Consider the following 12,322-nt stretch of genomic DNA (forward strand, 5'->3'; position numbering starts at 1 on the left):
CTCCTCTCTGTTCTCACACCCCTAACCCTAGGCCAGTTGGCTGCAGTGACATCATGGGTAACAGGGACCTATAGGGGTTTAAAACCCTGAGTGAGGGGAACCTTCCTCTCCAACAGGTAGACTGTGATCCCAACAGGATGGGGGTGAACCTTTCTTGTTTCTTTTTTTCCTCTTTGTCCTGCCATTTGGTCCCAGACACACTAACACTGAAGGAAGTGCATGGCACAGTAAACCTCCAGTTTCTGACTGGAGAGCCAAAAAGGGAGTCCTGGGAAGATAAAGTTATCAAAGAAACCACAAAGAGGGACAAATTCAGAAAAACAAACTCAAAGTTGTTTGTGAAATCCTGGGCTCACCCTCTGATCTGTAATTCTGTGGATCTGTTCCCAGTCAGGATGCCAAAGGTAATGAGAACTGGACACAGCCTGCCGTCCAGACCTCAGCCTGACCACTGAGTGAGGCACAGGTGAGACAGAGCTGAACAGCGCTGCAAAGCTTAGCCGCGTGGGAGCCGCAGCATACAGAGGGCAGGTTAAACGGTGGCATGAAACTAACAAGGCTGTCTGCCTACTAATATCAAAGTATCAACATTCTCACTAGGATTTAAATAAGAGCAAGGATCTCATAACATTAAAAAAGTCCAATATACAACCCAAAGTTACTAGGCATTTGAAGAACTGGAAACATTTCAAGTGGCAGGAGAAAAGCCAGATCGACAGAAGTTGATATCATGAGGACACAGGTGCTGAAATTATCTAAGATTTTAAAGCAGCTCTTACTACAAATGCTTCAACAAGAAACTGCACTCTTGAAAAAAAAGAAAAAGAAACATAGAAACCTCAGCAAAGAAACACAAGATATGAGGAGTCGAATGGTAATTTTAGAATTGAAAAATACAGTAACTGAAATTTAACAATAACTATGGAATGAGCTCGACAACATATAGGGATGACTGAGGAAATAATCAGTGAACTTGAACATAGATCTATAGAAATTATCCAATCTAAAAAACAGGAAAAAAAATAAAAGTGAGAAAAGCAATGAACAGACCCTAGGGTTCTATGAGACAATGACAACAGATCTAAGATTGGTGTCAACTAAAGTCCCAGAAGGACAGCAGAAAATGTGTAATGTTGAAAAAACTTTTGAAGTATTTCAAATAATAAGGGTTGAAGACTTCACAGTTTTGTTGATAGACATAAACTCACAGAATCAAGAAGTTCAGTAGAGTCGGTTGAATGATGGCTCCCCAAAAACATATGTCCTTGTCCTAATTCCTGGAACCTAAGAATGTTACCTTATTTGGAAAAAGGGTCTTCGAAGATGTATTTAAGTTAAAGATTTTGAGATGAAAATATCATCCTGTGTTATTCAAGTGCGTCCTGAATCCAATGACAAGTGAGCTTGAAAGAGACAAGCTTGGGACTTTTAGAGAAAACGGCAATGTGAAGGTGGAGGCAGAAAATGGAGTGATGTACTATGAGACAATGACAACAGATCTATGATTGGTGTCAACAAGAGTCCAGGACAGCAGAAAATGTGTAATGTTGAAAAAACATTTGAAGTATTTCAAATAATAAGGGCTGAAGACTTCACAATTTTGTTGATAGACATAAACTCACAGATTCAAGAAGTTCAGTAGATGCCCTAACCTGTTTGGCTCAGTGGATAGAGCGTAGGCCTGCGGACTGAAGGGTCCCGGGTTCGATTCCGGTCAAGGGCATGTACTTTGGTTGTGGGCACATCCCCAGTGGGAGGTGTGCAGGAGGCAGCTGATTGATGTTTCTCTCTCATCTATGTTTCTAACTCTCTATCCCTCTCCCTTCCTCTCTGTGGAAAATCAATAAAATATATTAAAAAAAAAAAAGTTCAGTAGAGTCAGGTGAATGATGGCTCCCCAAAAACATATGACCTTGTCTTAATTCCTGGAACTTAAGAATGTTACCTTATTTGGAAAAAGGGTCTTTGCAGATGTATTTAAGTTAAAGATTTTGAGATGACAATATCATCCTGTGTTATTCAAATGGGTCTTGAATCCAATGACAAGTGAGCTTGAAAGAGACAAGCAGTGGGACTTTTAGAGAAAATGGCAATGTGAAGGTGGAGGCAGAAAATGGAGTGATGTAGCGACATGCCAAAGAATGCAGCCCCGTGGGGTGTGTGGTCCTGCTGAATCTTAGACTTTTAGCCTCCAGAGCTATGAGAAAATAAGTTCCTGTGGTTTTAAACCACTGAGTTTGTGGTCATTTTTTTTTTAATGGTAGCCACAGGAAACTAATACACTCAGCAAATCCAAAACAGCAGAAACTAAAATCCAGGCCCAGACACATCATAATCAAACTGTTCAAAATTAGAAAAAAAAAATTCTTGAAAGCATAGTCAGAGAAAACACAGTATCTATAGAGGACAACAATTTGAATGAATGTAGGTTTCTCATTAGAAATCATTTAGGCCATAAGACAGTAGAACAATGTTTAAAAACTGCTGGAAGAAAAATGAACTGTTAACCCAGAATTCTATATCCAGTGAAAATATCCTTCAGAAACAAATATGCAATAAGACATACTCAAGTGAAGTAACACTAAGATTTTTGCTTCTGATAAACCTGCTCTAAAAGAATGGCTAAAGGAAATTCTACAGAGAGAAGGGAAGTTATCCTGGGAGAAAATAAAGGAGCAACAGAAATGGTAAATATTGCATAAATATAATAGGACTATTTGTCTCTTCTTGAGTTTTTTGAGATATACAGGGTGTCCCTAAAAAAGGTTTATACACTAACAGCTGACAGTTCATTTGATGTTTCTTTCTTTTCAGATTTAACCCATTGGGGTTAATAATGATTCAAAGTGTGTATACATTTTTGGGACACCCTGTATTTGTGGGTTGCAAGCAAAATTATAATATTGTCTAGTGATAGTTTTTATCTCCAATTAAGACATACTCAAGTGAAGTAACACTAAGATTTTTGCTTCTGATAAACCTGCTCTAAAAGAATGGCTAAAGGAAATTCTACAGAGAGAAGGGAAATTATCCTGGGAGAAAATAAAGGAGCAACAGAGATGGTAAATATTGCATAAATATAATAGACTATTTGTCTCTTCTTGAGTTTTTTGAAATATACAGGGTGTCCCTAAAAAATGTATACACACTAACAGCTGACAGTTCATTTGATCTTTCTTTCTTTTCAGATTTAACCCATTGGGGTTAATAATGATTCAAAGTGTGTATACATTTTTGGGACACCCTGTATTTGTGGGTTGCAAGCAAAATTATAATATTGTCTAGTGATAGTTTTTATCTCCAATGTATACATATGTAATATCTATGATAACTATAATTTAAATGGGGGAATTTATATGGTGATAAGGCTTCCACATTTCACTTCAAATGGCCAAATACTGTTTCTAAGTAGACTTAAAAGTTATGTATATTGCAATCCCTAGAGTAACCAGTTCCTGCCCCCATATAGAAACTATACAAAGATACAGTCAAAATCATAATAAGTAAAATGGAATGCTGAAAAAAAAATTCAAATAATTAAAAGTATGCAGGAAACAGAGGGGGGATAAAGGAACACAGAGAAAGCATTACACAAGCATAGATCTTATTCCAAACATATAATTACATTGAATGGAAATGGTCTAACCATACCAATTAAAGACAGGAATTACGAGAATACATGAAAATGCATGACACAACTATTTGCTATCTACAATAAACTCACTTCAAATATTTTGGTATAGTTAAAAGAACAAAGATAGAACAAGATATACGATGCAAGCAAACACCAATTGAGAGAAAGCTAGAGTTGCCGTATTAATACCAAAGTAGACATCAGGGCAAAGAAAATTACAAGGGACAAAGGGGGACATCACATAATGATAAAGGGTCAATTCACCAAGAAAATATAACAATCCTCAATGCATATGCCCTTAATAACAGAGCTTCAAAATACATGAAGCAAACACCAATTTTACACAATCTTTTCAAGAACCGACATAAGGGAGTTATTTTGGTGATGGTTACATGAATTTATATATATGTTAAAATTCCTAGAACTGTACACTAAAAAGGGTTGGGTGTCAATTTTATCATAAAGGAAATAAAAAAAATTAAAGCGCAGAAAGAAAAAAGAGAGCAGGCACTCAAATCAGACCCTTTTGAATTTGAATCCCATGTATGCACTAATTGGATAACCTTATTTTCTTCATTTGTAACATGAGAGTGATGAGGTATCTACCTCAGGCCTTTTGGGAGCACTTCTAAGAAATTAATAGGCATTTCTTATTCTTCTTAGCCTGTTGCCTGATGGTAAGTGGGCTATAAATACAACCTATGACTTTTCCCCTTCATCACTGTTTTGATCCTTTCTGTTATGAATAATTTCAGCACTCATGTGTTCTGTGATGAACACATTATACTGCAAACACAGAGGGGTGGAAAAATCTCAAGATCATAAGACATTAGGATGGTTTATTTTGCCTCTACAGTTGAATCAGAATTTAGGTGGCCAGAGCCACCCAAGTGATCTTCATGCATAAGAAGACCCATGAGATCACAGAGTAAAATAAGCAGCTATTAGCTAGAACTGCTACTCAATAGCTATATGAACTGGGACAAGTTCTATTCCCTAAGTTTCAGCCTTTCCTCCCATAAAATGAGAATAATGGTAACAGCATTGACCCAAGAACTTTTGCAAGGATTAAATGAAATGAACAAAAACAGCTTAGCAAAGCGCCTGGCACATAGCAAGTCCTTGGGTACTGGTGTGGCCATTACTCTTCACAATTCTGAACCTCATTTCCCTTCTCCTTCCTTTATCATTGTTTTTCCTCTACTTCCTGTTACTACGTTAAAACGAACAGATACAGAGACAACTCATTGAAGGCTTATTACCTACCAAGTGCTATATTAGGAGGTAGCATACAGCATCTCACAGAATCTTTGTAAGATCCTAGGAAGTATTCTTTGAAGAAACGGAAGGCTCACGCTGGGTAAGTATCTTATCCAAAGTCACAGAGCTAGTAGGAAGCAGCATGCTGAGATCCTGACTCAGGTCTGTCTGATTCCCAAGTCTCTGGTTTTCCTATTGTGTCATGCTTTCTGGAATATGAGGAGGCAGAAAGAGGTGGTGTTGGTTCTGGAGTATGACGGACATACTTACATGGCTGTGTCCGTGTTTTCCAAGGCTAGCAGATCCATTTGTGGGCGAGAACTGGGCTGCAAGCTGTTCATTATCACAGGAGTTGGAGAGCTGAAACCTAGGACACAAAATGGACTTGTTGTTTGGCTTGAAACATTTTGTCGGTAACTTTTCTGTTGGCTTTTCCATGGGGGATGGGGGGCGGGCGGTAAGAGGAGAGAGAGAGATTTCTGTCACCATAAAATTATGGAATTTCCTCAAACAGAAATTAAAGAGCCTCGTTTAGGGTAACTGGGAAGAGAGAAATTCCCCGTCACAAGGAGAGGTTGTTGATAAGGTAACACATGTTATTGTGCTGGGTTTTCTCAAATCCCAAGCTGATCAGGAATGGATGAGATTTTGCATGTCTTGTTCTGCCAACTTCCAAAGGAAAAATCTATTGTATATACAGAGCTCTACCCTGACCTCCCCAAATTCTTAACTTCCCATCTTAAGTGAGACACCCCAAAGAGAATAATTATTCCCCCTTTACCCCCGGAAAATGCCTGATAAAAATGTAAGAAAACTCTTTAATGAAATACACTCCGCACATCCCACTGGTCTACTAAGCAAGCAGTCAACATTTCAGAAATGAAGGAAGTTACAGGAAAACCACAAATTCAGTGATGCCAAATATTCTGGAAAAACCTCCTAATATAGAAAAACAAACTGATTTCAGTTTGGCAAAAACTTCTGGACATCAGCATTTCTCATTATCCTTATTTTGTAATTTACCCAGATTTTTTGATAGAATAGTAGGATGTAACAAATAAGATAGATATGATAGGTAACCCCAAGCCAACATTTCATTTTATAAACATCATTCCTTTACCTTCACAGAAACCCATTAAAATAACCATTGTTCTGACTTGATAAGATAGGAAAGTCTCAGAGGTTAGGTGACTAAGAGGTGGCAGAACTGGGATTTCAACTTGGACTCTCCTCTGACTCAAAAGGCAGTGTTTCCTCCTCTACCTTTCGCCACCATATGGACAAGGCCTCACAATTCCTGAATTTCTCTACATCAAATACTCCCTTATCTGATGCTGTAGTATGGCAGAGAAACCCAAAGACAATAGTGTGTTGGTTCAGAGTAGACTTAAGTACTGGCCATGGAACTGAACAATGTCTACAAAGCAGGCCATGGGAATTCCAGGAGATTCTAAGCCAGTGGGATGAGTTTCAAGGACCTCCTCCTCCAGTCACATCCCTTTCCTGTGCTGGGCATGACCCAACAACCATTGGCCAAGAAATAATTACATCTCCTGATATAGTCCTGCTATTCAGAGTGATGCCAGTCCTTCTCTGGTTGCAATTAATCATGAAACCAAGGAGATCTGTTTCACCTTAAGCTCTTCTGCTGGCCTAAAAGACCTGCATGCTTGCTTACTTAAGTGTGAAAGCTGAGCATTCATGGCGTTGACCTCTTCCAGAGTAGCCCTATGATTCGGAGTGCTGGGGCTTAGGTCAAGAAGATCACAGGATGGGGCAGAAGGTTCCGTGGCAGCCTGAAAACAAAGCAAACACAAACATAATTTGGAAAAACTTTGGCAGGTCATTTATCACTTAGGCTTTCTCCCTGGAAGCTTTCCTTTGGAGAAAAGAAGATCCTATTTGGATGCATCTTGAGGGAGAATTCTCCATTCCATAGACAATATGAGTACTAATTACATCTCACTCTCTACATGGGTTCCTGCTTAATTAGAGCATCTTTTAATGACCTCTTATTAATAATTTGATGATATCAAGTTATTGAGGCAAGTACTCTATACCACCAAAACCACCCCAATCATTAAGGAATGAATCTCCTCTTTTTTAAGACTTATTTTAACATAAACCTTGCTCCATATTATACAATTTGTAAACTGTTCAATTGTGTATTTTATAACATTTCTATTCACTTACATTGGTGTCTTCCCTCTGATTATTTTGCTCCAAAATCCTTTGTTGGTTTCGAGTAAACCTGTTTGAATTAGCAACATGGAAATGTTGAAAGAAAATGGATATGAAAATGCTACAATAATTAACAGATTATTAATATGCAAATATTTAGGAACAAAGACAATGAGCTTCATCACCACTCAATTCCCAGTAAAGTACTTTAATCACTTTTTTCAGTTTATAGAGGTAATGAATGATGCCTTTTGAGAAAACAGCAAGAATATGGAAAAGTATTAAAAATAATAAAATTCCATCCCCTAGAAATGGTCCCTAATCATTTCTATCACCTAGAAACTGTCCTTAACATTATGATGTATTTCCTCCCATATATTTTCCTGGAGGCTAATCTATTTCAAACTTAATTGAAATTATACTTTACATATTTCTGTATCCTAATTCAATTATTTTGCAAGGACTTTTCTAGTTATTCAGAAGTTCAATTTTTAGTGGTTGCATATTTTACCTTATGAACGTACCACATATTTAACTTTTCTTATTATTCCCAAATACTTAAGGTGTTTCCAATTTTACCATTATAATTTTCCATTGAAGATTTAAATACATTTATTGTATTTTCACTATCTTCATATTTATAAGACATTTTATACCTACTAACAATATTGAGCTTTTATAATGTTTTAAAATTTTATACTGCTCATACATTGGGGGTAAAGGAGGAATAGTTAAATAAACAAACAAAGTAATGGCTTTGAAAAAATAGTAAAAGTTGAAGGTAGAAGCACAAGGTTCAAGTACCAGCATTATTATCAAATAGCCATATGACCATGGAAATGACTTCCTGATCCTTATTTCAACCACTTCATCAGAAAGTTTTTCTCAGGGGCAAGATGTCAGTAGATAATACAGGTGGATGAATGTGGAAATGCTTTGCAAGCTAAGAGTGGCTTTAGAAACATGGAATTAATTCTATGACACATCAATTCTGTGAACCTAAACACTTTAAAGTTGAAAAGCTTCCAGTTCATTGAACCATGCACTTGGTTTTAAGGATTTTTCCCTTTCTAAAACACGTGATTTTTCTCCCGTCGACTTCTGCCATTGGCTTCTTATAGGTGTGTGCTGAGTATGAACACCCTTCACAGGCCCAGCCTTGAGCAACAAAGTTCCATTTCCTTATTTGCATAACTATTTTTATACGTTCGCATAAAAAATTTCCTCATTGGCTGCTCTGGTTTTTTACAGACTATTTTCTCCACATAAGATATTCCCCCCCTTCCCTTCCCTTCCCATATTCTTCTCCATCTCAAACTCAAGATCAACTTCACATTCCCTGAGACTCTGTTTATAGCACTCATCTATTCAAGAGCCCAGCACTGCTCATTCTCGCAGGCCATATCACAGGCTCCCAGAAGGCCAGGACCAAGATCCCTATCTTGGGAGGAAGGCGGCCTTGTTCTGAACCTGTTCTTGATCTTCCTGAGTGTTCACCTTGTAGGCCCTCTAATAAGAACGCTGAGTAACTGGTGGTGAAACCAGACTCGGAGGAGGGTTGAAGAGACTGCACCGTCTGCTCACCTCTCATAGCCAAGGATGGCATTATTCAGATCCTCATTCACTTGAATGAGCTCAATAGTTACGTCTTCATTCTCCACCACCACGAGCAGGTCCATGATTCGCTCCTGCATCTCCCGGCCCGTCTTGTAAAGTTTCTGTCAAAGAGAGGAGAGAGCTTTCTTCTTCCATGCTTAGGAATGTTCTCTAAAGACAACTGATTCACCAATCTGTATACACCTGCGACCAACTCCCTCCACCTCGAGTCAGCGACGGGAGATTACCAAATATTTAATTATGGATAGCTCATCCTTCCTATGAGAACACAGTGAGTTATAAGTGATTATATTTTCCTCTAAAAATCAAAACAGGTGTCATGAGGACAAATTGGTGCACTGCATGGAACACAGGACTTGAAATTAGAAGCAGAATATGGGACTTCTAGATGGACTGCTTATTAGCTGTACTGTTGGTGGGGACATCACTTGTTTTTTTAATCTCGATTTTCTTATTTGATAAATGAAAACTATACTACTTGACACATCTGTTTCAAGAGCTGACATTTAAATAAAATGAGGAGGATGAGAGAGGTAGGGAGAGTAAAAGGGGGATAAATGGTGATGATGGAGACTCGACTTGGAGTGATGAACGCACAATACAGTGCACAGATGATGTGTTGTAGAACTGTGCACTTGAAACCTGTATAATTTTGTTAGCCAGAGTCACCCCAATAAATTCAATAAAAAGGAAAGAAATAAAATAAAATGAGATGTGCATGATGAGGAATTCTGTAGCCACAAAGCACAACATACAACAGAAAATATGTCATTCTTAGAGATAGTGATAGAAAGTAGTTAAACATTTACAGCAATGTGATTTTCCCATTATTGTTTTACTTAAATAAACATTTAAAACTCACAGCTACAGCAACACATTCCAAGATAAACGGAACGAGAATTTTAAAAGGAGTGCTGGATAATATCTTTATTCGAATGACCTAGAATCCCAGCAGTGAGCCAGGGCTCCACTCCCCAAACCAGCTGTTGCCCGTGAGCCTCAGAAGCATCTACAGCTGGGGCTGAGGGTCTGGGAATCTACTTTTTTTTTTAAAGAAGCAGCAAAAGTGTTTCTTATACACACTGACATTTGCAAACTACTGCCTTACAACTGACCTCCTCCCTAGGCAAATCTCCAAGTAAGCCCGAGGAGTGTAACACTGACAGTAATATTTCTTCAAATCCACCTTGGCTGGAATTTGCCCACGTAATAGTCTACTAACATCACGCAAAAACACAGGAATGTTTCCCCCTTTCAAAATGAAAGCGGCGGGGCTTGCTAAGTCATCGCACTGTTACATTATCTGATATTTTTCCCCTCAAGAAAGACCCGCTGAAAAACTGACGCTTCACGAAACCATTTAGAGTCTCAAACAATCTATTACAAGGCTCTGACAGGAAATCTCTAAATAAATAAATCAAACCATTACCAGCTGCCATTTAGACTCCGAGGGAAAAGCCACTACTCTCCACAAAATCGTAACAAAAATATGTGCAAGATAAAGGGAAGTGAAAAGTGGGGGTGAAAAGCGAGACGGACAGATCGATGCCAGATTCTGGGTTTTACACCTGCAACGTGCAGGCAGAAAACGGTCCTATTTGCTAAATAAAGACTTGGGCACTCTCAGTTGTGCTAACCAACTTTTTTCTTACAGGTCCAGGTATGACAATATTTTCTGCTCTGTGGGCCCTTTGTTCTCTGTCAAAAGGACCCTGCTCTGCATTATACCCTGAAAGCACCCATAGACTCAATGTAAAACAAGCCAGCTGAGTTGGGCTCACTTATGGCCACTGGTATGAGCGAGAAGAGTCTTTAGACTCAGTAGACCAAAGGCTTCTCACATACACCGACCTCACATGGAGTTTAGTTACATTTTAGTTTCAGGTTTTTTTGTGTTTTTTTTAATCTATAAGACAAAGACAACCAGCTATCTCGTAGGGTTGTTGTAAGAATAGGAAATAATTGGAACCCCCCCAGTCTCTGGCATACAGTGGAGAGTCAAGAAATGCATTATGGTTGCATAAGGAGGGATCATTAGAAGCTTAACTAGATAACTAGTACCCTCCTGTAATCTTCACACCACTACCAGGACCCAATATTATGCAGAGGCAAGAACTCAGAACAGCATTTAGTACAATCCCCTGATGAATGAGGACTGTTCCTTTGTTCCTGTGTTTGGGCGTGCACAGAAATTATTCTCCTTGCTCCCTGGCAGCCTTGCTAGAGCAATGTCAAGATCAAGGGACCCCAGTGGCTGTTAGAGGCCGGGGACCAAAAAAAAAAAAGTAGAAATTAATCTGAAATGAATTTGCAACCAACATCAATAGCCCCCATCACGTGAAGATCCTCCCTTTGCCCTCTGGACACAGACAGAAAGGAAACATGAAAGGAACACCACATCTCTCAGCAGGTTTGCAAAGCAGAGTTCGCCAAACCTCTTCAAAAGCCAGCCCACTCTGATCTTTGCCATTGATGTCTGTCTCCGAGGAGGGCCAAGTCGCCTGGAAACGGTGTAGATCAAGCACCAGGGACCAAAAGGATGGGGCAGACGTTCCCCACAGCAGGCACCTGCAGGACTGTGGATGTGGGAAGCCAGGGGGCGTGAGCCAAAAAACACAGAGTAACAGCTGCTGCTGCATATGTCCAGCACGGAGCCCCTGGGATTGCCCCCGCTTTACACCATATCAAAGGGAAGGCAAGGCTTCTAAGTTAAAGTGAACTGAACAATCAATTCCAAAGTCTTTGGAGCAAAACAAGGAGCTCATTAAAGGCTTCCTCTTCTGGCATCCAGAGGGCTGCTACTCCCCCAGGCTGCTCAGGAGTTAAGGAAGGAGCTCCCTCTGCACTTTCAACTCCGACTCTAATTGTCCCACATGCACCAACTTGGACAACTCAATACAAAGGGAAAGAAAGGCGTCCGAACATCTCCCCTGAAAAAGTTAATACAGGAAGAAGCGTTTACTTGAAAGCCTTCTCTAGAAATAATATCTGCATGGCAAGACTCCTATTATCAGCCCATACCATATTTCCTCTCTCCAGGGCACCGCACCCAGGCTGCCAGAGACCCAAAGAACGTCTCTATCTGCTCAAAATAAAAACTACCCCCCACCCTAAAACCGAACATCTCTCAACCTAACTTGTTCCTGCAGTCTCTTCTGCCTTCTACAAGCCCAGCTGAGTGAATGATAAATTAATTGTCAAGATAATCCTCAAGAAGATCAGCTCATTAGAACCCTTCCAACTCTGTCCCAACTACAAAAATTGTCAACATTTGGCTTACAGAAAACGTTTGTTTTCATTAACTCCTTAGCCCACTTCACCCCAGGTCTTCACCTGTCTATTGTCTGTGTCCATGGGCTATACCAGTGGTCGGCAAACTCATTAGTCAACAGAGCCAAATATCAACAGTACAACGACTGAAATTTCTTTTGAGAGCCAAATTTTTTAAACTTAAACTATATAGGTAGGTACATTGTTATTAACTTAATTAGGGTACTCCTAAGGCTTAGGAAGAGCCACACTCAAGGGGCCAAAGAGCCGCAGTTTGCCGACCAGGGGGCTATACAATAGCCTATAAAATAAAAGGCTAATATGCAAATCGACCGAATGGTGGAATGACTGGTCGCTATG

General features: G+C 39.4%; 1 protein-coding gene across 4 annotated transcripts in view; it reads right to left on the reverse strand.

The window, feature by feature from the left end:
- The window catches only part of TOM1L1 (target of myb1 like 1 membrane trafficking protein), a 40,621-nt gene that overhangs the window by 6,611 nt on the left and 21,688 nt on the right, over nt 1–12,322 (reverse strand). For all 4 annotated transcript variants that reach the window (XR_001363348.1, XM_005872556.2, XM_014544839.1 and 1 more), the window contains 4 exons: nt 8,660–8,793; nt 7,088–7,145; nt 6,573–6,690; nt 5,165–5,261 (listed from right to left, as the gene is read on the reverse strand). Coding sequence is in view for 3 of the 4 variants with exons in the window: in XM_005872556.2 (XP_005872618.1) it covers nt 5,165–5,261; nt 6,573–6,690; nt 7,088–7,145; nt 8,660–8,793 (407 nt within the window). In the remaining variant the exon portion in view is untranslated. The remainder of the gene's footprint in view (nt 1–5,164; nt 5,262–6,572; nt 6,691–7,087; nt 7,146–8,659; nt 8,794–12,322) is intronic.

The sequence above is a fragment of the Myotis brandtii genome, unplaced genomic scaffold, assembly GCF_000412655.1.
Source record: "Myotis brandtii unplaced genomic scaffold, ASM41265v1 scaffold383, whole genome shotgun sequence".
NCBI classification, from domain to species: domain Eukaryota; kingdom Metazoa; phylum Chordata; class Mammalia; order Chiroptera; family Vespertilionidae; genus Myotis; species Myotis brandtii.